Below are 26,794 nucleotides of genomic sequence, written 5' to 3'. Positions count from 1 at the left end.
CCCACTCCAGTACCGGTCACTGCACGCACGTCCCACTCCAGTACCGGTCACTGCACGCACGTCCCACTCCGGTACCGGCCACTACACACTTGTCCCAGTTATTACACGCCTATCCCAGTCCGGTCCCAGTTATTACATGCCTATCCCAGTCCAGTCCCAGTTATTACACGCCTATCCCACTCCGGTCCCAGTTATTACACGCCTATCCCACTCTGGTCCCAGTTATTACACGCCTATCCCACTCCGGTCCGTTATTACACACCTATCCCAGTCCGGTACCGGTCATTACACTCCTATCCCAGTCCGGTACCGGTCATTACACTCCTATCCCAGTCCGGTACCGGTCATTACACTCCTATCCCAGTCCGGTACCGGTCATTACACTCCTATCCCAGTCCGGTACCGGTCATTACACACCTATCCCACTCCGGTACCGGTCACTGCACGCCTGTCCCACTCCGGTCCCAGTTATTACACTCCTATCCCAGTTATTACACTCCTATCCCAGTCCGGTCCCAGTCATTACACTCCTATCCCAGTCCGGTCCCAGTCATTACACTCCTATCCCAGTCCGGTACCGGTCATTACACTCCTATCCCAGTCCGGTCCCAGTCATTACACTCCTATCCCAGTCCGGTACCGGTCATTACACGCCTATCCCAGTCCGGTTCCAGTCATTACACGCCTATCCCAGTCCGGTCCCGGTAGCAGCCGTTATTCCCATTGGCTCCCGGTTCTCCCCAGGCGGTACCTTTCTTGCCCTCTGTGGCCCTCAGCACAGCCAGGTACAGGTTGTCCTCTGAGCTGGTTCTCTGTCGGAAGGCGCTGTCCTGATTGGACGGCAGAGCAGCATTGCTGCGGTACCGATTCTGTTCCATGGAGCTTGCAATCCACCCGTTATTGGTGCCAATCCACAAGCTGCTGTCTAAGCGGTTTGTCTGTCTGTCTCGCAGCCTCTCGCACGCACAGCTCTCCTCCTTCTGCTGTCTCCGTGTCCCTCCTTCCCTTCCTCCCCTCTCGCTGGCTCTCCCCAAAGTGCCTGCAGGCTAAACAATTCCAGGCCTGCCCCGTCTGCCCCGGCCCCTCTCCTCCCTCTTCCGAGGTGTGTGCGAGTGAGCCACCCTTCAAGGTGTGCCCCGGCGCCACTCCCCAGGGCTCTCCCACCCCCCCATTACTCAGAGACACTGCACAGGAAACCTCTGGATGATACGAGCCGCCCCTACTGACTGTGCTGGGGAGCGGCTCCATGTACAGAAGCCACTGACACTACGGGGGGCTTTATACAGAGGCTACACGCGGCTAAATATAGATTGTACGCTAATAATAATAATTGTACAGCGCTGCGGAGTATGACGGCGATATATAAATAATAATAACACATTGTACAGCACTGCGGAGTATGACGGCGATATATAAATAATAATAACACACATTGTACAGCGCTGCGGAGTATGACGGCGATATATAAATAATAATAACACATTGTACAGCGCTGCGGAGTATGACGGCGATATATAAATAATAATAATAACACACATTGTACAGCGCTGCGGAGTATAACGGCGATATATAAATAATAATAACACACATTGTACAGCGCTGCGGAGTATGACGGCGATATATAAATAATAATAATAACACACATTGTACAGCGCTGCGGAGTATGACGGCGATATATAAATAATAATAATAACACATTGTACAGCGCTGCGGAGTATGACGGCGATATATAATAATAACACACATTGTACAGCGCTGCGGAGTATGACGCCGATATATAAATAATAATGAAGTCCTGCTTCCCCACAGGGCCCCCGCGTGGTATCACCGGGTATCCTGAGGCAATCAGAGCCCGGTGTGACACGTCCCAGACTGCGATGGGCTCCGTGGAATCCGGGTGCCCGGCCCCTGCCACGCGGGTTGGGCCGAGCCTCACATTCCTGTAACTTGCTTTGACAGAGCTGGCTAAATATCTCGCAGCTACGCATTCCTGCCGGCGGCCGCTTCCCCACCTGCGCCCCACCCCCGTACCTGCCAGAAAGCGGCAACGCACCGCCCGATATTTGGCGCGGGGGCACACTACAGAAGGGCTAGGGGCAGATCGGGGTTGTCTGTGAATGGGGTCTGGAGAATATACTCTGCACGGGGACAGGAGGTTAACAGAGCAACCCTGGGCCCCTGAGGGCCGGGCCCCTCCCCACAGACTATGGGCCCTGGCATTGGAAGGGGTTCTGTTTTTGGGGAGGTGGGTACAGGGGGTCCCAGACACGGATCGGACAGGACGGAGACCTCTATGGCCAGTATTTGCCCCTGGATCTCCAGGTTTCAGAAGTCAGGGAGCCGCCCGGGTTTCCCATCCTCCTCACATGGTACAACAGCGACCCGCCACTGGGCTGAGGTGGGCCGAGTGTGAATACTGAGCCCACAAACACGGAGGACCTGATGGAGAACTGTGTGTGGTTAGCGGTCTATTGTATGAAAATTACCCCCTGTGTTGGTTAAATACCCCGGTGTTTACAAACAAACAAGTCCTGGTTTCACTTCCATCCTTTCTCGTCCTTTCCAGTCTCGCTGCGTAGTTTCGGCTGCAGCTCCAGGGCAGCGGCGCCCCCCCCCCCGGCTCTCTACAGCACTGGTTCTGTCTGGCGCTGAAGGGGTTAATCATTGGTGTCCCAGCAGGAGGAAGCATCGTTTGGCGGGACTACCCAGTCGGGGTACAGGGCATTCCGTCACAGCCTCCCAGCAGAGGTGGTAGAGGGTAATACAGCGAGGGTGTTAAACATGCATGGGATAGACATACGGCTCCTGAATCTAAGACGAGACCAACGACTGATTAAGGTTTGGGTTTTTACAAATGGGGGCCGGACAGGGGCCGATCTCCTGGTGGGTTCTGGGCCTCTATTACCACCTCCCCTGGGAGGCCAATCCACAGAGGGTGAATGGAATATTTGAGTAATGAGTCTCCCCTGGGTGCTGCTTCCCTTGGGACGCTGCGCATGAGTCACGCAGGGAGCCGCACCTTCTGCTGCAATAACGAGCGTCAGCTCCTCTGCTCAGCACTCACTGCTGATCGTATCTCACAGGGAAGGTCAATGTCCAGCACAGAGCGCACTGAAGGGGGCAATAAAACTGCGCAGAGCTGCCTCCCAGGGTGTAACCGTATGACGGCCCGCAGGAACCCGGGGGCCGAACCGGACAGCGCTGGCAACGGGAACACAGAGTCCCAGCGGGCTGCTGCGCGCTTCTGTGTCTCTGCGTGTGCAGGGGGGGGGGATTGAGTGTCAGTGCAGGGGGGATAGGTGTGAGTGCAGGGGGGGGTTGAGTGTGAGTGCAGGGGGGGTTGAGTGTGAGTGTGAGTGCAGGGGGGTTGAGTGTGAGTGCGGGGGGTGAGTGTGAGTGCAGGGGGGGATTGAGTGTGAGTGAGTGCGCTGCGCCAGAGGCTGTGGATCTGCTGCTAGATTTGTTGTTTTCAGGGAGGATGATGAGTTGGACGAGAATATCCGCTCCGCTGAGCAAACTGTTTACACCTTACACTCACCCCCCCTCGTATCTGCCTCACTCCCCCCCCTCCCGTATCTGCCTCACTCACCCCCCCCCGTATCTGCCTCACTCCCCCCCTCCCGTATCTGCCTCACTCCCCCCCCTCCCGTATCTGCCTCACTCACCCCCCCCCGTATCTGCCTCACTCACCCCCCCCGTATCTGCCTCACTCCCCCCCTCCCGTATCTGCCTCACTCACCCCCCTCCCGTATCTGCCTCTCACCCCCCTCTTCCCCGTATCTGCCTCTCTCACCCCCCCCTCTTCCCCGTATCTGCCTCTCTCACCCCCCCTCTTCCCCGTATCTGCCTCACTCACCCCCCCTCCCCGTATCTGCCTCACTCACCCCCCCTCCCCGTATCTGCCTCACTCATCCCCCCATATCTGCCTCACTCACTCACCCCCCCATATCTGCCTCACTCACTCACCCCCCCGTATCTGCCTCACTCACTCACCCCCCCCGTATCTGCCTCACTCACTCACCCCCCCCGTATCTGCCTCACTCACTCCCCCGTATCTGCCTCACTCACTCACTCCCCCGTATCTGCCCCCCCCGTATCTGCCTCACTCACCCCCCCTCTTGCCCATATCTGCCTCACTCACCCCAACACACCTGAAACCTCAGACCCCTAATCTACCCTGAAAGCAACACCGACTCCCCCCACGCACCTGCCCCTGTCTCAACAACACTCCCCAATTCTTATAATGTCACACTTGAGTGTGAGTGAGACCCACCTGACTCCCCTCCTTGGATCTGTTATCATGTAACCTGCAGCCTCCCAACAGCCTCTCCTCCTCCACAGCGTGAGAGAAGAGCGCCACCCAGTGGGAGCGCCGGGGAACGGCACAGAAGTCTCCCTTTCACAAAACACAACAAAATAAAGTACATTCAGGGCTGTGAGTGATCACTAAACAAGCAGCCAGAGACATCCGCCACCCGGCACTGCTGGGCATTTAACGCTTCCAATACCTAAAATCTGCCGTCAGATCGGCCCCATCCGGCCCCCGGCCGTAACAACTCAAACCTGTCGTTGGTCTCGTCTTAGATTCAGGAGCCGTATGCCGATCCCATGCATGTTTAATACCCTCACTGTATTACCCTCTACCACTTCTGCTGGGAGACTGTTCCGTGTATCCACCACCCTCTGAGTCGAGTTCCTATTCATTAGATCCCACCTAAAGTAAAGCACGGCTCCGTGGTAAGGCACATATGTGTGACGTTTTATCAACATTAACCCCTCCAGTGCCTTGAAGGGATCATTATTTGTATTGCAAGGCCCCCAGCACACAAACAGTTACAGCGCGGGCAGCTCACGGCCCCCTATTACCCGGGTCAGGGGTATTTTCACCCACAGGTCTGGGTGGAGGCGCTTGGAATGCGCGCCCTGGACGGGTTTCTACTTTGTGATTGGCCAGGGGTGGCAGTTAGTGATTCCGGCCAACTCCCGGTTTAGTGAATAGAGCCCTAAGCCCCAGCGGGAGGGTTCTTTTTGCCGCCGGATGGCAGAGTGTCAGTGGGAACGCGAGCCGTGTCAGGCGTGTCTGCGCTTTCATCTGAATAAAAGGATGCTGCTTAGGAAATGAATCAGCTCCCCGCAGGCCTCAGCGGTCTCCTCTATAAATATCCGCGATTCATCTCTCAGTACAGAGAAGTCATCTCGGAAGAGGTTGGGGCAGTTTTGTATCCGTGGCCCCCAGAGACAGCACTGAAACCCCACACCGGCCCATCACTGCTTGAATGGTGGTGGGGTGGTGAGATTCTGCCCCCCCCCGGGGGGTAAAAGCTCAGATATCCTCTGTTCACCTGATTTAACACTTGGTGATGGAGCGGCTTCATTCCTACCCCGGAGCTCAAAGGGTTAAGAGGGCACAAATCTGCCCCAGAGCCTCCAGCTACACTACGGAAGGCATGCAGAATGTGGCCCTTACTGCCCCGCAGCCAATGACCCCGCGTGATCTGCCCCACACCTGCTGTGTCACCCTTCAAAAGCATTCCTGTCTGCAGTCACGGCGTCTGTCTGTCCCGCAAGAGACAAACCGCCAGCCCAACCACGGCCCCAAAACACCCCCGGGGACCCCCACGGCTACGGGAGGCAGTCTGCGAGGTGACAGGGGCAACAACTGGGGCAAGACTCATGACTTCCTACAACCAGTATGCATTTCACTATCCCACGGCTGCCCCCAACCTGCCCCCCCCGTATCAGGATCCCACGGCTGCCACCAACCTGCCCCCCCCGTATCAGGATCCCACGGCTGCCACCAACCTGCCCCCCCCCATATCAGGATCCCACGGCTGCCCCCAACCTGCCCCCCCTTTATCGGGATCCCACGGCTGCCACCAACCTGCCCCCCCTTTATCGGGATCCCACGGCTGCCACCAACCTGCCCCCCCCGTATCGGGATCCCACGTCTACCACCAACCTGCCCCCCTTGTACCGGTTTGCCCCTCCCCCACCGCCCTGTATGACCCGCGCCTCTCACGCGCATTATATCGTTTTTGCTTTAGTATTTAGTTCCCCCCGAGGCGGCGCAGCCCAAGGTAATCCAGTGCAAGGGAAGCTCTGATTGGTCCCTTATTCTGATTGGATCGTCGAGGTGCATGCAATGGGGGCTTTCCGCAAACTTTATTCAGAAAACCCGATTGCCATCCGCGCGGCCAATCACATTTATGCCCCCGATCAACGTAGCGACGCTGTGTATCACCACACCGGCACTCGGTAACCGCTCGGTAACCGCTCGGTAACAGCCCGGTAACCGCTCGGTAACAGCGGCCTGCTGAGCGGTTTGTTTCTCTAGCGTTGCCGAGTCCAACACAACTGTACACAAAAGCCACGATAATACCCCAGGGTCAAATCCTACCCCACCGCTAACCCCTCCCACGCCGACAGCTCGGCAGCATGCGCCACTGACCTGCCGGGAGCATCCGGTGACCCAACAGACAACAGTCGCTGTCATTTATCAGCCATGGCGGCTAATGCAGGGTGACGGTGCTGCTTCCGCCCCCCCCCCCGGGGGTAAATATATTACCCCAAAGTGCACGCTGCCCCCACCGGGGCCACAAAGGAAAATCCCCCTGAATCCCCTCTCCGAAGGTGCGGCTCAGGGACAAGGGACCCATGAACTCTGCAAACCCCTTAAACTACCCCATTATTAATGCCCTTTAAATAGACAGCTTCTGGAATTGCCCCGGCGTCCCGCGGAACAGATTAATATTACCCCCGCCTTTTGCCCCCAGACCCCCGCCGTCTGATTGGCCAAGAACCCGGAAGACTTCAGCGCAGCAAACAAGTTGTATAAAGTGTGGCATCCGTGAAATGGTTATTAACTTCCAGCAACAGGCCAGCACCTGAGGGGTTAATCCATCTGCACTGAGAGCATTAACTCCTTCAACGCAGTAACTATAACCTCCATTAACCCTTAGCGTGCCTGAGCACTGCATACAGAAGCACTTGCATGGGTTAGTGCCTGTCCGAGTACAGGGGGCATTGGTTGGTGGCAGTGTGTGTGGGGGGTATTTCTGGGGCAGTGGGGGGGTAGTTGGGGGACAGTGTGGGGGGGGAGTGGAAGAGGGCAGTTGGGGGGACAGTGTGGAGGAGGGGGGTGGTAGTTTGGGGGGACAGTGTGGGGACAGTGTGGAGGAGGGGGGGTGACAGTTGGGGGGCAGTGTGGAGGAGGGGGGGGGTGACAGTTGGGGGGCAGTGTGGAGGAGGAGGGGGGGTGATAGTTGGGGGGCAGTGTGGAGGAGGGGGGGGTGGTGACAGTTGGGGGGCAGTGTGGAGGAGGAGGAGGGGGGGTGGTGACAGTTGGGGGGCAGTGTGGAGGAGGAGGGGGGGTGACAGTTGGGGGGCAGTGTGGAGGAGGAAGGGGGGTGACAGTTGGGGGGCAGTGTGGAGGAGGAGGAGGGGGGTGACAGTTGGGGGGCAGTGTGGAGGAGGAGGGGGGGCAGTGTGGAGGAGGAGGGGGGGTGACAGTTGGGGGGCAGTGTGGAGGAGGAGGGGGGGGCAGTTGGGGGGCAGTGTGGAGGAGGAGGAGGGGGGTGACAGTTGGGGGGCAGTGTGGAGGAGGAGGGGGGGCAGTGTGGAGGAGGAGGGGGGTGACAGTTGGGGGGCAGTGTGGAGGAGGAGGGGGGGGCAGTTGTCGGGGTCCCGCACCCACCTACACAGCAGAGCTTCTTGTACAGGTACCGCTTCCGCTCCGGCTCCGAATCCCCGCTCAGCCAATCAGAGCGCTCCAGGAGCATCTCCCTCTTAAAGGTGTAGTACCAGGTAGAGGACGCGGGCCGCTCGGCCGACTCAGCCATCTTACTCTGCCCGGGACACGCAACACAAACACGCGTGAAAAGTTACGCGGAAGCCGCCGGAGAGTGAGCGGTGACGGGCGGGGGCCCCGCGGTTCGCATTCGGTGTGTCCGACCGGGGAACAGGCTCCGACCGGCTCTCCCTCCTCGCTCCCTCCGCGGCTCTCCTCCCTCTCTCTCCCTCTCCGTGGAAACCGCTCCACGCCCATCAACAGCACAGAAGCCGCCCAGAGTCCCGCCGCCCGCTCTGCCGCTCTCACTACCCTCAGCCAGGCCGGGGGCAGCGGGGGAGCTGCGGGCCGATGACAGGCGCCGGGACCCGAGTTAACCCTTTGAAAGCATGAAAGGCAAGGGACTCGCCGTAAAGGGTTAACCCCCCCCCCCCGCAGACATGTCGATGCAATTAGATTGTCAGCTCACAGGAACAGAATGAACACCTGAGAGGCAGGTGGGAGCTCCCTGCCTCAACTACTCCCTGCCCCAACTACTCCCTGCCCCTTTCATCACAGTCATTAACTCATATAGCGCCATCAACGGAGGAGAGAAGTTACAACGAGAGACCGCAATCTAACACTAGAGGATCAGAGACTGAGATGGAACGAAGATTTACTTTACTGAGAGGGTGGTAGATAAATGGAACAGCCTCCGAGCAGAAGTGGTAATACAGTGAGGGGGTAGGATGGGGAATCTGAGGCGAGGCTGGCGGTTGGTTCGGAGGGGAGGACGCCTCGTTACACGGATTAAAATCAAGTTAAACAGGTTTGCCGGCATCGTTGCGGCAGGTTAGGGGTTACAGGGCAGCTGTTGTAGTAGTAGGTACAGTGCCATCCCTAGGAGGAGGCCAGGGAAGTCGGGGGGTAAATGCAGCAGGGGCAGTTTGGGTATATATACATCGTTTTATAATTGCCCCTCTACTCTTGTCCCTGCCCCCCCATTGGCTGGGGACAGCGCTGGTAGGGGGTCTCTCCAGTGTTTGCAGATATAGGTGTGAATATGACCAGCGAAGGGTTAACAGATAAAGACGCGCTGATACATTTCGTATAATTGATTGTAAGCCCAGTGGCCGAGGGTCCCCTGCTGTGGCATTAGCCTGTAAGCTGTCTATCATACGGGGTCTCTGTACCATTAGAGTGCAAGCTCCTTTACACGGAATCCCATACACATGCCTCCGGCGAGCGGGGGGTTAATAACAGCGCCGCATGCCCTCTATAAAGCACTACGGACCCAAGAGCTTACGCTTCAATGAGGAAGACCCCGCAGACCCCTGACGTCACACATTGTCCCCAAAGAAAGAACCTTTTGTCCCCATTTTAGAACGTGGGCAGTAAGAGCGGCCCCCAGGGGCCGGGGCAGGCACGTCGCAAGGCATGTGGGCGTCACTCCAGACACATGGCGTTAGAGTGCCAGCTCTTCAGGACACTTATCCAAGCCGTCCTGAAGTGCCGGTAACCAGGCCGGCTCCCTGTCCCGGGGCAAACAGTACACCCCCACAGCTACCTGCCCTGGTATGTTACCATGGAAACCAGGACACTGTCCTGCCGAGAGGGCACGGGAATGCCATTTGCCCCCCGCCCCGCTGGATTAATAAATTAACCCCTTCCCGGACAGAGGCAGTCTCGTCCCTCAATGTCTGCAGAACGAGGGCCACAGCCACGTATCCGCGAGCCACTAATAAATCAGAGATCCTCAGATAAGTGGAACAGCCTCCCAGCAGAAGTGGTAGAGACTAATACGGTGAGGGAATGTAAACGTACATGGGGTAGGCGTATAGCCCGGACCCCACAGTCACATCTGCTTCTCCACATTTTACCCCGTGGCCCCCCCATCTCCCCCCCGCTCCCCTTCCCCCCATCTCCCCACTCAATTTTTCCAACTTAAAAGAAAAATGAAGAAAATCCTCTTTTATGTCGTTTTTTTTACCCATGGAAGTTTCCAAAAATAAGCGGAAAGCGAGGATTCTTTGTGTAGCGATGACTCAGATCGGCTGGGGGGGGCGTCCCCGGGGGGCTTTCACAAACCCCGCTACTGGGAGTAGTGCCCGGCGGCGGGGGGTCCGTCCCCTTCCCAGTGTATAAAATCCCGGCATGAATGGAGATTTTCCGCGCAGAGTAAATATTTCCAGATTTCTGGAAATTACACCCAGAACGTTCATTAACCCTTTCACAGCCAACAGACTGAGGCTCTGCACGGGGATCCCGATACCAGATTAACCCTTTAATAGGGGAGGAGTATAGAGGACACGGAGGGCTCGCAGGTGTCAGTTTAACCCCACGTTAGCCTTTAGCAACACCGAGCATTGGGGGTGCGATCCGCTCGATGCAGCTATGTCTATCCCATGCATGTTTAATACCCGCACTGTAGTACCAGATACCACTTCTGCTGGGAGGCTGCTCCACTTATCTACCACTCACACGAGTGAGTGTGGCTGGGCACGTGAGAGGTCACTCTGCCGGCTGTGAGTCAGACCCTCTCTTTCCATAGATCTCGCCAGCGCCCCGCCAATCGCTTGCCACGGTGGCCAGGAAAAGTGTGGGTGGGGTGCGTTTCCTGTGGCTTTGGGATGAGTAAGCATAGAAACACGCGACTGCCCTCCGGACACCAACACGCATCATACACATCGATCCACTCAAATGCTGGGGGGCTAGATAAGTGGAACAGCCTCCCAGTAGAGGTGGTAGAGGGTAATACAGTGAGGGTATTAAACATGCATGGGATAGACATACGGCTCCTGAATCTAAAACGAGACCAACGACTGATTAAGGTTTGAGTCGTTAGACGGGGGCCGGATGGGGCCGACCTGGGGCGGCTTTTCCCGGTAATAATATATTTTGGGTGCGGAATAATCCGTCTCTCCGCCGCCGCCGTCTCGCTCTGAAGGGGGCTCTCTTTGCCCGCAGATGGAGGCCGAGCGTTTCCAGCCGCAGGGAGCCGGCCGGGTGCCAGAAACGGATTCCAAATCCCACGTCTCACAGCCGGGGGGCGGCGTGTACCCCGCGTGTAATGCAGAGCAGATGTGCGCCTAATGCATGCCCTGCCAGCGAGTCTAGACCCAGGAGCGCCAGCCAGAGCGCTAACGCAGAGAGCTAATACAGAGCGCTAACGCAGAGAGCTAATACAGAGCGCTAACGCAGAGAGCTAATACAGAGCGCTAACGCAGAGAGCTAATACAGAGCGCTAACGCAGAGAGCTAATACAGAGCGCTAACGCAGAGAGCTAATACAGAGCGCTAACGCAGAGAGCTAATACAGAGCGCTAACGCAGAGAGCTAATACAGAGAGCTAATACAGAGCCGGCCCCCTGTACCGCGCGGAGTAGGTGACACATTGTAGGTTTGGGTTTTTGTGATGTTTCCATGGTTACCAGAGAATCCCAAACGGGGGTGAATCCAAGGAGTTACAAGAAATCCCCCGGACTGAGACCGCGTTTCCTTTCCCGCAGACAGGAAACATCATCCGTTACTCCAGTAGAGTGTAAGCTCTGGGGGTTTGTCGCTGGCGCAGAGCAGGGGATTGTGGGAAGGGGGGGCAGGGGATGCATATTATGCCAATAAAGCTCTTATCGGCGTCAGACGGCAGCCGCAGCGGCTGCCAAAACCCGTGACGCTTCCTGCAACCGCGCAGACATTAACCCTTCCCCGACCGGGCGAGTCTCTCGCCCCACCGCATTACCCAGCCGGCAGTGTGAGCCCCGCTACAACTACTCCCAGCCGGCAGCGCGAGCCCCGCTACAACTACTCCCAGCCGGCAGCGCGAGCCCCGCTACAACTACTCCCAGCCGGCAGCGCGAGCCCCGCTACAACTACTCCCAGCCAGCAGCGCGAGCCCCGCTACAACTATTCCCAGCCGGCAGCGTGAGCCCCGCTACAACTACTCCCAGCCGGCAGCGCGAGCCCCGCTACAACTATTCCCAGCCGGCAGCGTGAGCCCCGCTACAACTACTCCCAGCCGGCAGCGTGAGCCCCGCTACAACTACTCCCAGCCGGCAACGTGAGCCCCGCTACAACTACTCCCAGCCGGCAGCGCGAGCCCCGCTACAACTATTCCCAGCCGGCAGCGTGAGCCCCGCTACAACTACTCCCAGCCGGCAGCGCGAGCCCCGCTACAACTACTCCCAGCCGGCAGCGCGAGCCCCGCTACAACTACTCCCAGCCGGCAGCGCGTGGCGCTCCTGACAGCTCTCCTGTCCGTATCGCTCCAGCGCGGGGTTATAAGCTGTAATAGATTGGAAGCTCCCAGGGTCAGGGCCTCCCCCTCCAGGGTGTATTAATCCGTGTTGTCCTTATTGTCTGCGGCACTACGGCATCTGCTGGCGCCGTATCAATGTGCGTTTATTTCCCAGCATGCCGGGCGCTGCAGCGAATCGGAGCATCCGGGGGCCGGAGGGCCGATGAGACGGATCTGGTTACAGCCCCTGGGTGTCCAGCAGGTGTTTGTGGACATAATACCTCCGGTACCCCTCTGCCCCCCCCGTCTGATCCTGGCCAGGTGCCCCCCAGCAACCTGTCGGAAACACGTCAATAATTTCCAATCGGCGCAGACTCCGCCCTCCGCCGGTAGATAGAGAGCGACCTTGAAAGGAGACCGAGGAGGCTTCCCAGGAATAAGAGCAGCAGAGATTAATAACCACAAATTATTAACCCCTCCCTGACATGTCAACATTCTGTCTGCCCTACAAGAGTCTGTCTGGGGCAGAAAGCCGGGCGCCAAGCGGGAAATTTGTGAGATCCAGGATGATTCATGTAACATTTTTCGCGGAGAAGGTGGGAGATAAGCGGAGCAGTCACCAGGCAGAGCTGGTAGAGGGTAATACAGTGAGAGGATTAAACATGCGTGGGATAGACATACGGGAGACGAGACCAACGACTGATTAAGGTTTGAGTGGTTACTGACGGGGGCCGGATGGGGCCGGCGGGTTCTGGGTAGCTATGATGTCATGCGCAGGAATACTGACGACGATTGGATTGGACCCTTGTTGCTATGGATACGGCCGTGCGCGGTATAATTAGATTGCCCGCTCTTTGCGCCTCCTCCCCGCGAATCACTTTGGGACGTTGTGTTCAGGTTTATAAATCTATATTTAATGCTCGGCCCAAAATACCTCATCCGGACACCCCTCCCTGGGATTCCCTTCTACCAGCGGCGGGGTGTCTGGAAAGGGTTAAAGATAAACATCAAACAGGCGCATGGATTTCTGCGAACCCCCCATATAACGCTCACTGTCGGTTTTTACTTTACTGAAAGGGGGGTGGATAAGGGGAACAGCCTCCCAGCAGAAGTGGTAGAGGGTAATACAGAGAGGGGATTAATCATGCATGGGATAGACATACGGCTCCTGAATCTAAGACGAAGGATCGGGTCATTACAGACGAGGGCCGCCGGGGGCCGATGTGCCGGGAGACCCCCGGACCTGCCGTATAGCAGGGTTCTCGCCCTGCACAGCACTCCCATACTGGGGGTAAAGCCCCCCCCCCGGGGCGGATCGTTTCGCCCGGCACCTGCAGAACCTCACCTTCTGCCCTCCTGTTTACTTTAAACCCCATCATAAAAATATTTTGCCAGAAACATTTGCCCCAGGCGGGTTAACCCTTCCCCTCCCCGAGGAATCCCGACGGGCTGGTCTGTTGGGAGAAGCCATCGCACAAACCGGACAACGCCTGATTCTACGGCAACAAAGCCTCTCGTCCAATCAGCGGCCGGATACTGCAGGGGGGACAAACCATCCACATTAATACAGATTTGGGTTCTGCCGCAAGAAGGGCAGACGGGGCGGATACCGAGGGGGGGTTGTATATTAATAGCCATAGAGCCCCGGGCCATAAAGGGTTAATAGTATCCAATAGCGATACACAATACAGAACATCCATTACCAGGAGTAGTCGGTACTGATGTACAGCGCCCAGTACCAAACAGAACAACAATGCACAGCCAATGGCTAGAAAGGGGTTAAATCTCGGCACTGGCAGAGTTAATCCTGCGGCAGAGTCCCGGCACTGGCAGAGTTAATCCTGCGGCAGAGTCCCGGCACTCACAGAGTTAACCCGGAGCACACATGGTTTTGTTTAGGTTTACTTGCCGAAGCCCCGCCCCCCAGACCCTATAACCCTTTCGTGTCCGGAGCAGACCGCAGCCCCGCTGTCTACGTAGCGGACCTGGGCTGGTGCGTGCCGGCGGTGGAAGGGTTACGGGACCGGCCCCTCTTACCGTCCGCCTCCTCCCGCCGCCGCTTCCTCCAGCCCCAGACCAGCAGCAGCGTGACGGCGTGTCCCAGCACCACCAGCGACGGGAAGAGGCCGGGCGGCTGCATGGCGTGGAACCCCCGGCCGGAGTGAGCGGCTCTGCCCGGGACGCAGCTGCTCCGTGCCCGGCGGCCTCGCCTCCCGTCCCGTGCGGCCGCCCTCACTTCCTTATACAGCGGCCGCCTCCCCGCCTCCCGCCGTCCCTCCGCCAGGGCGGGAGCTGCCCGCCTCAAGGGTTAACCCCCCCCCTCCGAAACCTCAGGGGTTACTCATCTAGCCCCCCGGGACACAGCCCACCGCAGCTGTGATCCAACTCCATGCACCTACAACTATTTCAGGGGAAACAATGTTTCCAGTGCACGAATGAATGGTGGAGCTCAGAGAGACTCCAGTTACCAAAGGGTTAACCCCGTGCCAGGGGCGTCTCCCTGCGAATGCCACCAAATGCCCCCTGTGGGGGTGAAGGTCGCACCTGTTACCCGCCCCTCCCCCACTCCCTATGTTTAAAGGGAAAGCGTTTGCTGGCTGGGGGCCACGAGATGCCTGGGGCTGCCACGTGGCCCTCCCGGCCGGCCTGGGAGCGAGGCGCCATATACCCCTCCTCCTCGCCTACCGTATATACCCCCCATCACCTATATACCCCCCCCATCATCTACCGTATATACCCCCATCACCTATATACCCCCCCATCATCTACCGTATATACCCCCATCACCTACCGTATATACCCCCATCACCTATATACCCCCCATCATCTACCGTATATACCCCTCATCATCTACCGTATATACCCCCCATCATCTACCGTATATACCCCCCATCATCTACCGTATATATACCCCCATCATCTACCGTATATACCCCCCATCATCTACCGTATATACCCCCCATCACCTATATACCCCTCCTCGCCTGGGCTTATAGGTAAAGTCACTGTTACCATCTGCCCCGGGTATAGAGTAACCAGTCCCTCCAAAGCAGAGGAGATTGCAGCAGGGTTTCTGCGGGTCGGCGGATGCTGCGGCTAAGAGTCGCGTTGTGGTAACGAGTAACGATTTGCCCTTTTCCGCCCCGTCTATAACCCCCTCCAGACGGCTTCCCACCCGGCGTACAGACCGACCCCCCGGACCGCATCGCTGGGGGGGCAATTAAAAGGGAAAAGAGACTTCTGGGGACAGGATCTGCCCCACCGAGGGGGTAATACCCCCCCCAAGTCACACACCACCCGTAACCCCTTCAGTGCTGCAGCGGATCAGACACGGGGTGCAGTGGGCGTGGCGTTTGGGTGTCACTGCGTCACGAACGCTCTGGCAGGGAAATGGTTAACGCCTGCAGACTTCTCTGCCGGAGATCCGGGAGCCGCGGGGCCCACAGCACACGCCACCCCCACTCACACGCCACCCCCACTCACACGCCACCCCCACTCACACGCCACCCCCACTCACACACCACCCCCACTCACACTCCACCCCCACTCACACTCCACCCCCACTCACACGCCACCCCCACTCACATGCCACCCCCACTCACACGCCACTCGCACACTGCTCCCACTCGCACTCAGACACGCCACTCACACTCCGCCCCCACTCACACGCCACCCCCACTCACACTCCACCCCCACTCACACGCCACCCCCACTCACACTCCACCCCCACTCACACGCCACCCCCACTCACACGCCACCCCCACTCACACGCCACTCGCACACTGCTCCCACTCGCACTCACACACGCCACTCACACACACGCCACTCCCGCAGCACCGGAGCAACAGGAGGCTCCCCCTCACAGCAAATTCACACACCACAGTACCCACAACCATCACTGCCACGTACACGCAGAGTCCCGCCGGTAACACGCAGAGTAACAGAGCGCCGCCGGTAACACGCAGAGTAACAGAGCACCGCCGGTAACACGCAGAGTAACAGAGCACCGCCGGTAACACGCAGAGTAACAGAGTACCGTAATGTATGACCGCAGTAACATCACGGGCCTCACCTTTACACGGCTGCGGTGTTACCGGGCGACCCACGCGTGGCATCAGCCGATCTCACCCGCGAATAACACTCACAGTACCCCCAGCCAGCGACCACGTCCACTCACAGAGCACCCACTCAGATCCCCCGCTACCAAGTGACCACTCAGACACCACGGCCAAGCGACGGCGGGAAATCCTACCAGGGGCCCCATGTCTGCGGACACTCACAAGGAGCCACGGCCTAGAGGACAGCTGAGCGTCCGCTCATACTCGCTACACCGAGTGACCACAAACACATCCCGCTCGGGCCCCAGGGACCACAAAGAACATCCGCGTTACCCAGGGGCCCCGGTATAGAGAGAGCGCTACGGGGGAGAGAGAGAGAGCGCTACGGGGGGAGAGAGAGAGAGCGCTATGGGGGGAGAGAGAGAGAGCGCTACGGGGGGGGGAGAGCGCTACGGGGGGGGGGAGAGAGAGCGCTACGGGGGGAGAGAGAGAGAGTGCTACGGGGGGAGAGAGAGAGCGCTACGGGGGGGGAGAGAGAGTGCTACAGGGGGGAGAGAGAGCGCTACAGGGGGGAGAGAGAGAGAGTGCTACGGGGGGGAGAGAGCGCTACGGGGGGGAGAGAGAGTGCTATGGGGGGGGAGAGAGTGCTACAGGGGGGAGAGAGCGCTACGGGGGGGAGAGAGCGCTACGAGAGGGGGAGAGAGAGAGCGCTACGGGGGGGAGAGAGAGAGAGCGCTACGGGGGGAGAGAGAGAGCGCTACGGGGGGGAGAGAGAGTGCTACGGGGGGAGAGAGAGAGCGCTACGGGGGGGAGAGAGAGAGCGCTACAGGGGGGAGAGAGCGCTACGGGGGGGAGAGAGCGCTACGAGGGGGGGAGAGAGCGCTACGAGAGGGGGAGAGAGCGCTACGGGGAGAGCTGTGACATTTTCACTCTGCCTGCCCATTGGCTGTCGGCGCGTCTGGAGGCGGTTCCCGGGCGAGTCGGGGGGTCAGTGAGATTGGGTGAGTGAGAGGGGGACTTCCAGCTAGCGAGAGATTACACCACGCATCACACGGGGCCGGCTCGGCCCTTCTTACACCAGAGGCCCAGTCGTGTTGGCCCCCCGTAATGCATTGTTAATACGTCCCTTACCCTGTCACAGCTTAGCGAATAAACCCCTCGGAGTCTGTCAAACAAGATAACCCAACAGGGAGCAGCAGCCGCGCATGGACGAGGCGGGGGCCACAGGCGGATTCACACGCAATAAGAAGGAAATCATACTTATGAGGCGCATGTAGTCCTGGACACGGGACATTCAGCCGCAGCAGCGGAACGCCAAGCCCCCCCGGCCCCTCTCGGTAGGGATCCGTGCCCCGTGTTTTTGCCCCCTCCTGACCGCAGGCGCCCTTAGTGTTTGTTTGTAATGCGGTCGCGCAGGAACGACCGAGTCACAGCATGTCTAGGAATACCCCTTCCCAAAATAATCAGAGGGGGCCGCCACCTACAGCCGCCTGGCCCCCGTCAGGAAGGGAGCGAAGGGGTTAAGGGAGCCGCTCTCTGCGCGCACCTACCTGGGACAATCTTCATGTGAGCCCCGCAGCCCCCTGACCTCAGACGGAAGACCCCGAAACCTCCGCAGACCCCGCTTATCAGCACAGAGAGAGGCGAAATGTCAGCCGCGGAGCGGAGGGGGCGAGTATTAGCGGGTTATAAATAACACGCCAGAGTCATATGTCAGACTTAGAACATTACTGGGATCTTACAGGACGGCAGGGAACACGGGGTAGCCTCCGACTGGCAGGGGAACGCGGGGTAGCCTCCGACTGGCAGGGGAACGCGGGGTAGCCTCTAACTGGCAGGGAACGCGGGGTAGCCTCAGACCGGCAGGGAACGCGGGGTAGCCTCTGACTGGCAGGGGAACGCGGGGTAGCCTCTAACTGGCAGCGGATCGCGGGGTAGCCTCCGACTGGCAGGGGAACATAGGGTAGCCCCTAACTGGGCAGCATCGATCTGGAAGGCAAGACAAGGTAGCCTCAGACCGGCAGGGGAATGCGGGGTAGCCTCAGACTGGCAGGGGAATGCGGGGTAGCCTCAGACTGGCAGGGGAACGCGGGGTAGCCTCAGACTGGCGGGGGATCGCGGGGTAGCCTCAGACTGGCGGGGGATCGCGGGGTAGCCTCAGACTGGCGGGGGATCGCGGGGAAGCCTCAGACTGGCAGGGGAACGCGGGGTAGCCTCAGACTGGCAGGGGATCGCGGGGTAGCCTCAGACTGGCGGGGGATCGCGGGGTAGCCTCAGACTGGCAGGGGAACGCGGGGTAGCCTCAGACTGGCGGGGGATCGCGGGGTAGCCTCAGACCGGCAGGGGATCGCGGGGTAGCCTCAGACCGGCAGGGGATCGCGGGGTAGCCTCAGACTGGCGGGGGAACGCGGGGTAGCCTCAGACTGGCGGGGGATCGCGGGGTAGCCTCAGACTGGCGGGGGAACGCGGGGTAGCCTCAGACTGGGAGGAAGGGCATTTCACTGGCTCCTAAATCTAAGACTGATGGGGTATCCTGGCACTGGGCTCTGTTTGCGGCCCTCGAGGGCCGGACCTACCCAGCCTTCGCTAACGTTTGAAGAGTCAGACCCTGGGATCCGAAATGTTTCCACCAGCTTCTGGCGGATGCTGTAAAGTAACCCCTTCTCTGCTGGGTTACAAATACATGGTTCTCTGCGCCAACCTATTCCACGGCGCTGTACAATACTTCAACAACTAAGCTGCCGGGGCAGGCGCCCTCGCCCGGAGAGCTTACAGTCTAAAGGTAAATGGCAGTAATAATTAACTGATTACCACCCGGAGCCGTGCACATGTCTGTCCATACTGAGTGCTAACCCCTTCAATGCCAGTGTGCAGTGAAAAGGTCTTCCCTGCTCACTCCCAGCACCAGAAGCCATCCTAAGAGAGGATTAACCCACTCACTGCCAGCCCAGGTACACCCGCTCCTGTGTAGGAAAATGTTAACCCACTCCCTGCCAGGGTACAGTGTCCCTGTACCAGTTAACCCACTCTCTGCCATCACGCACAGCTCCTGCCCGCGGCGCGCTCCCCCATCTTGCCTATTTTAGGAAATGTGCCGTTCCGTTTGCATATTTCTGGCACATGTTTAGTGGCTGGAGGGGGACTCAGGTATGTAACATGTGTGCACAACGTGTGCTGTTAACCCTGTGCAAACCAGGAGAATGCATGTACTGCTTTCACCCCCCCCAACCCCATATCACCCCTCCCAGAATAATCTGAGCGGCCCCCAAACCCTGGGGCGGACTGACCGCTTACCCCCGGCACACAGTAACCTGCTGTAAAAACACAACACGCCAGACACACGCATGGCGACATCCCAAATACACATTTTCCACCCCATTTCTAATGTCAACAACAAGCCTCAAACCTACGCTTAACCCTTCAAAGACCGCCGACCCTACCGCTCGGCCGAATTCTCAATGACACTCAGAAGGTTTAACTCTTCCAGGCCCTGAGCGGAATGCCCCGCGAAGCCCTTACCTTGGCCCTGCAGTATCAGATCATCTATATAACACCATCCGTCCTCCGCATCCATTCCTCCCCAAATCCCGGCTGAGGGTGCTCGGTGTGCCCCGCGGCTGAGGGTGCCCGGTGTGCTCCCCGGTTGAGGGTGCTCGGTGTCCCCCGCGGCTGAGGGTGCCCGGTGTGCTCCCCGGCTGAGGGTGCTCTCTGTCCCCCGCGGCTGAGGGTGCCCGGTGTGCTCCCCGGCTGAGGGTGCTCGGTGTCCCCCGCGGCTGAGGGTGCCTGGTGTTCTCCCCGGCTGAGGGTGCTCGGTGTGTCTGGGACCGACGCAGGGTTTGCTGCAGCTCACACCTTCCGCCAGCCACCACCTCCCTCCAGCAAGTCCACGCACGCCCCGCACGGCCCGGCAGGCGCAGCGTTAAAAGCCGCCAGATGTAAACCAGAACTCCCCTATATGGTCCCGAAACAGCAGGGGGAAGTCGCAGGGGAGGAAAAAATCAATTTCAACCTTTCCGTACTCAGCGAGCCCATAATAAGGAAGCCTTTCGCTATTTGGGATGGATAAGCAGAGGCGCGGGAGCAACGCAAGCAGCGCATGGAACCGTCACCCGGTAACGGGGGCCACAGCTGCATTCTGACACCTGATCTAACCTACGGGAATGATGCGGAGAGAGCATTTCTGGTGCAATCTCCATGGCAACCAGTGCCAACAGCCAACGTAAATAATTGCCCCCTCTCCTTCACACTGAGGTCACTTTTACTTATTTACCCCCCTGGTTATTGCCACCCTAGGGACAAAAAGGAAGTGGGGGGGGGCATATAGCATACCTGCTAAGTATACCTGTTTAGTTTGAAGAGTCCCTCTCTGGCCCCCAAATCCATGATTCCCCCTCTCTCCTCCCCCGATGCCCCTCTCTCCTCCCCGGATGCCCCTCTCTCCTCCCCCGATGCCCCCCTCTCCTCCCCTGATGCCCCTCTCTCCTCCCCTGTTGCCCCTCTTTTCTAGGAGGTCAGAATGTTTGCTGGGTATGAGGGGATCGCAGGGTTCTACAGCCCTAAAAGCCCCGTAATGTGTATAGAAACAGCAGGGAACGGGTTAATAAATTAAACGGGGTAAATAAACCCCATTATTCTTCTCCTGAATGCTTCGCTGGGAGGGACTGGTCAGACTAAACCCGGGACAGTTTGTAAGTGTCACAGGATTTCGGGTGAGGACCGCGTTCTGGATCCGGATGGCATTTAGGAGAGATGAGCTTCTGGATCCTCAGAACCGACCGCGGGCCGCGCAGGAGCGAGACGGACAGACTGGGACCAGTGTTCCCAGTACAGAATCCCACTCCGCACGCCTCCTGCCCCCCCCCCCAGGGATCTATTTGCCCCGCCGGCTGTTGGAAGAGACGGATTTAAAGGAACTTTCTACCCAGGATCCCCCGCCCTGACGCTGATTGCAGACACACCTTCCCATCACTGCACATGCGCAGGAACCGGCCACTGCTCCGATCCCGGAAAATACCCTGGGGGGGCAGATTGCACCAATAGTGGCAGATGAGTCAATATGTCTTTGTAGGTAAACATGGCTAGGGAGTAGGTAAGTGGAACAGCCTCTCAGCAGAAGTGGTAGAGGGTAATACAGTGAGGGAATTTAAACATGCCTTTTTTCAATGAGGAGCCTGGGTAACTATTTACTGTATACAGGGTTTATATTACCGTTTACAGCGCTGGGGGGTTATATTACTGTATACAGCGCTGGGGGGTTATATTACCGTTTACAGCGCTGGGGTTATATTACTGTATACAGTGCTGGGGGTTATATTACTGTATCCAGCACTGGGGGTTATATTACTGTATACAGCGCTGGGGGTTATATTACTGTATACAGTGCTGGGGGTTATATTACTGTATACAGCGCTGGGGGGGTTATATTACTGTATACAGCGCTGGGGGTTATATTACTGTATACAGCGCTGGGGGTTATATTACTGTATACAGCGCTGGGGGTTATATTACTGTATACAGCGCTGGGGGTTATATTACTGTATACAGCGCTGGGGGTTATATTACTGTATACAGCGCTGGGGGTTATATTACTGTATCCAGCACTGGGGGTTATATTACTGTATACAGCGCTGGGGGTTATATTACTGTATACAGCGCTGGGGGTTATATTACTGTATACAGTGCTGGGGGGTTATATTACTGTATACAGTGCTGGGGGGGTTATATTACTGTATACAGCGCTGGGGGGTTATATTACTGTATACAGCGCGGGGGGGTTATATTACTGTATACAGCGCGGGGGGTTATATTACTGTATACAGAGCTGGGGGTTATATTACTGTATACAGCGCTGGGGGTTATATTACTGTATACAGCGCTGGGGGGTTATATTACTGTATACAGTGCTGGGGGGTTATATTACTGTATACAGCGCTGGGGGTTATATTACTGTATACAGCGCTGGGGTTATATTACTGTATACAGCGCTGGGGGTTATATTACTGTATACAGCGCTGGGGGTTATATTACTGTATACAGCGCTGGGGGGTTATATTACTGTATACAGCGCTGGGGGTTATATTACTGTATACAGCGCTGGGGGTTATATTACTGTATACAGCGCTGGGGGGTTATATTACTGTATACAGTGCTGGGGGTTATATTACTGTATACAGCGCTGGGGGTTATATTACTGTATACAGCGCTGGGGAGTTATATTACTGTATACAGCACTGGGGGGTTATATTACTGTATACAGCGCTGGGGGTTATATTACTGTATACAGCGCTGGGGGTTATATTACTGTATACAGCGCTGGGGGTTATATTACTGTATACAGTGCTGGGGGTTATATTACTGTATACAGCGCTGGGGGGTTATATTACTGTATACAGTGCTGGGGGGTTATATTACTGTATACAGCGCTGGGGGTTATATTACTGTATACAGCGCTGGGGGTTATATTACTGTATACAGCGCTGGGGGTTATATTACCGTATACAGCGCTGGGGGTTATATTACTGTATACAGCGCTGGGGGTTATATTACTGTATACAGCGCTGGGGGTTATATTACTGTATACAGCGCTGGGGGTTATATTACTGTATACATCGCTGGGGGGTTATTACTGTATACAGCGCTGGGGGTTATATTACTGTATACAGTGCTGGGGGGGTTATATTACTGTATACAGCGCTGGGGGTTATATTACTGTATACAGCGCTGGGGGTTATATTACTGTATACAGCGCCGGGGGGGTTATATTACTGTATACAGCGCTGGGGGGGTTATATTACTGTATACAGCGCTGGGGGGTTATATTACTGTATACAGCGCTGGGGGTTATATTACTGTATACAGTGCTGGGGGTTATATTACTGTATACAGCGCTGGGGAGTTATATTACTGTATACAGCACTGGGGGGTTATATTACTGTATACAGCGCTGGGGGTTATATTACTGTATACAGCGCTGGGGGTTATTACTGTATACAGTGCTGGGGGTTATATTAATGTATACAGCGCTGGGGGTTATTACTGTATACAGCGCTGGGGGTTATATTACTGTATACAGCGCTGGGGGGGTATATTACTGTATACAGCGCTGGGGGTTAATACCGTACTCCGCACTATGGGACTGCCCCTTTAAATAACAGATAATGCAGGTTTTGCCCCGGGGCGGCGTGGGGGTCAGGTTTCTCGGTGTGTGAAGGAATGTTATGAGATCTGCCGTGGGAAAGGCGCTCGGTGCGCAGGCTGGATGTGAGTGTGAGTGCAGGCTACCCGCCGCCCCTCTCTGTTGTGGGCCCCGTGACTTTCTTGCTGGGGGCCCCAGGCAGCTACGGAGCGCAGTCTCTGGGGCCAAACCCTGGTCTAACCGGCGAACTCCCCTAAAGGAATTGGCATTCTGTGGCAGAACCCGTTTCCCGGTCCCTGCGCTCCATCGACCTGCGGGGCACTCAGGGAGTAGGTAACATGGAGCTGCGGCCCCTGGGCCCCTGTCCGGCACTTGCTGGGTTACACACCGGCTGCAGAGAGTCCGTCTGATTCATTCTTCCTGAATTCATTCACCATGACTGCGCTCAACATGCGCCTCTCCTACCCCCCCCCGACCTGCACTGCCCCACCCTACTGGCACCAGTCCCCCCCCACCTACTACTCATCTCCCCACTGCCCCCCCCACCCTGCTGCCCATCTCCCCACCGTCCCCCCACCCTGGTGCCCTCAACCCTCCTCACCCCCCCCCCACACACTCCTCTCTCCCTCTCTCTCCCCCGATCCCTTCTTCTACTGGGTTCGGTTTCGGAATGAGTTCATATTTTCCGGGTGGGGGTTGGGGGGCGACGTCTGTCTGCTCGGGGTAAAAATAGTCGTTAAGATATACATTACCGGCCAATCCGCAGCCGGCTCCCCTCATCCCCGCTGGCGTATTAACACCTTCCTGCAGCCCCCGCTCCCCTCATATTCCCATCTGCCCCGTACCTCCCATTACTACTGCCCATTTGCCCCTCTGGGACTTGCACCCACTTGTGGACCCTCACATGCTCTGCTCCGGAATCACGGAGTAGGGATCTCACGCCCAGAAACACGCTTATGTCACGCCAGAGAAACCATAACATGATGCGGGCCGGATACATTCTTACAAAGTGAAATATGTGGTGCAATCACCATGGCAACCAAAGGAAACATTCCCACACGCTCTCTCGTTTTTTCATTCTGGCCCAAAACAGGCCCACAACTCGGCGGAGAAACACCGGACCCCCGAGACGGACTGACCCTCTATTAATAAACACGCAGCAAACATGAGACGGGGCCGGGCTCCGCTCCTCACTCGCCCTCCCCCAGCCCTGACATCTGAGTGCATGCTGTGACTGACCTTCATCAGGCGTGGACTCTGGGCCCGGAGAAGACACTCGCAGCTCGGCCTCATCTTCAGCACCGGCCGTTTGCTCCTCACGCTGAGGCTGGTCCCCTGACGCCACGTCGGGCCCTGGCTGGGGCCCCGGAGGATTCTGGGAAGAGATGGCTGCCGTGGACACGGCCTGAATGCTTTCTTGCTCGATCTCCGGCTCGTGGGCCCCGTGCGGTTCCTCTGAGTCGGCCGGTGGTCCCGTAAGGTTCTGTTCAGGGTGTACCGGACCGGGTTGGCTGGGGGTAACGCTCAGTGGCTTTGACCGGTCCGCGTTGTGCGAGTCAGGAGTCGTGGCCACGTCACCTGACCCGCTGGCCTCCGACCTCACCGGGGCACTTTGGGCAGGAGGCTCCTGGGCAGCCCGTGGTGGGGCAGGTGTCAGGCTGCACACCACTTCCTTCATTATCGTTTCACGTATCTCCACGTAGGTCACCGTCTTTGTAACCTTCTCTACCTCTCTGTCCGTATCTGCCCTCAGCCCGGCCTCTACTTGACTTTTGCCCCTCTTACTGCTCTTCATCTGCCCCTGCTCCTGAATAACCTCTACATTCAATGGTCCCTCCTTCCTTTGCTCCTGTCTAGCCCCGTTATCTGCCCCTTCTACCGTTATCGCAGCATCCATGCGTTCTTCCTCCCCCTTGGACCTTTGCTTGGGTGCGGATGTTGGCTGTTGGGTGGCCTCAGACTTGGTGGCCTCTTCCACCTTCTCCTGACCGATTTCTGTCTTTGGAGGTTCCAGAGTCTGCAGCGTGACGCCTTCTTTCTGAGACACCGTCTCTCTCTCCTGCTTGAGTTCTGGTTCTCTCTCCTGCTTGAGTTCTGGTTCTCTCTCCTGCGCAGCGGCCTCTCCCTCCTTCTCCGTTTTCCCTTTCTTCTTATTTTTCTTCTTGCCCTCCTGCTTGGTCCCCGTCGGTCCCGTCACAGACATTACAGTACTTGCCACGTGTGGTGCCTGCGGTTCGGGTTCCTCTTTCACCGGCTTGGACCCTTCGCTTTGTGGCTTCGCCGGCTCTGAGGTAGCTGGGTGCGGAGCTCTCCCCGCGTCGGCGGCCTCTGTCTTCGCTGCTTTATCGTGGCCTCCTTTCTTCCCTTTGGCCTTTGAGGGCTCGGGGGTTAAGGCGTCTGGAGCGAGGCCGGCCTCTGCCTCCGCTTCCAGTTTAGTTTCTAGAGAGGTAGAAGTCGCTTGGGTTTGGGCTTCCTGCGCCTCTTTCTTCTTCTTCCCCCCTTTCTGTCCCTTGCTTTCCTGCTTGGCCTCTGCATTAATGGGCGCCGGGGCATTTGCCGCCGGGACCAGATCCTTCTTAAGCTCAGCTTTTTGGATGGTCTCCAGCGCCGGCTTGGCCTCGGCTTTCTGCTTCTTCTCTTGCTTGGCCTCCTTTCTGGTCTCGGCACCCGGCAGCTGAGCGCGACCCGAGCCCCCCGCTCCACGCTCGTCTCCCCCGACCTCTTGTGGCCGGCAGCCGGTTACTGCAGTCTCGATGACAGATGTCACCACGTGCGTCTCAATCACTTCTTCCCTCAGCGGCTCCGGGGTCTCCGGGCTTTTCTGCCCCCGCTCTGCGCGTTGAGGCTCGGCCCGCGAGGTCGCTCTGCCTGTTGCCCTCTCTAGCCATTCCTCCCTCCTGACCTCCGCTCTCTCCTCTGCGGACGCGCTTGGTCTTGTCGGTAGCCGCTCCTGGCCCCTCGCTGTCTGCCTCGCCGTCACCTCCCGTCTCTCCTGCACTATCTCCACTACACTGGTCTTGGTGACGGAGACGGGGGTCTCGGCTTGTGCCCTGCTCTGTAGCCCCCTCTCTGCCTCCCGTTCATTCCTCCAAACCCCCTCATTCTTTCTCAGCAGTTTTTCTTCTGCATGAGGCTCTGGGGCTCTCGCTCCTCTGGATAAACTGCCCCGCTCGTCGCTCTCTGCCCACCTCTGCCACCCGCCGCCTTGCCTGCCGTCCTCCTGCCCGCGGCTGCCGTAGAGGCCGGGCCTGGCCTCCTGCCCCTGCTGTGGAAGCGCCTCGTCCCGTTTGCGGTACTCCCGCCTCTCGGTGTCGCCGTCAGGTTTCGGGGCGTAAGACGTGGGCCCGCGCACCGTCTGGGAATGGGGGGCCGCCGCACGCCGTGGCGCGGCCAGCACGGGCCTCCTCGCCCTCTGCAGGGAGGCGGGTACGATCTCGGGGGGCAGGTGCAGGTACTGGCGCAGATAGTCGATGCCTTCGTTGGTCAGGTACCAGTAGCAATGCTTCCACACGAAGGTCTCCCTGACCAGCCCGCGAGACCTCAGCGAGCCCATGGCTTTGGTTACCTGCAGGTTGGTGACGCCGGGGACCTCGGCGTGGCGGC

At 57.9% G+C, this 26,794-nt stretch overlaps 1 protein-coding gene across 22 annotated transcripts in view; it reads right to left on the bottom strand.

Moving 5' to 3' along the window:
* Window positions 1-26,794, bottom strand: part of PLEC (plectin) — a 110,767-nt gene that overhangs the window by 47,414 nt on the left and 36,559 nt on the right. For 3 of the 22 annotated variants that reach the window (XM_053467508.1, XM_053467512.1, XM_053467516.1), the window contains exon 1: window positions 14,036-14,188. The exons of 6 other annotated variants lie outside the window; for them this stretch is intronic. In XM_053467508.1, the coding sequence (XP_053323483.1) occupies window positions 14,036-14,138 (103 nt within the window). In that variant the 5' untranslated portion in view covers window positions 14,139-14,188. Of the gene's footprint in view, window positions 1-751; window positions 1,030-7,693; window positions 7,854-14,035; window positions 14,189-17,606; window positions 17,638-19,575; window positions 19,646-24,430; window positions 24,515-26,794 lie in introns of those variants that run through there. 13 more of the 22 variants (XM_053467503.1, XM_053467505.1, XM_053467509.1 and 10 more) reach the window with 6 other exon arrangements.

This window comes from Spea bombifrons, chromosome 5, assembly GCF_027358695.1.
Source record: "Spea bombifrons isolate aSpeBom1 chromosome 5, aSpeBom1.2.pri, whole genome shotgun sequence".
Classification (NCBI taxonomy): domain Eukaryota; kingdom Metazoa; phylum Chordata; class Amphibia; order Anura; family Pelobatidae; genus Spea; species Spea bombifrons.
This window is presented reverse-complemented; position numbering and strand designations above follow the sequence as displayed.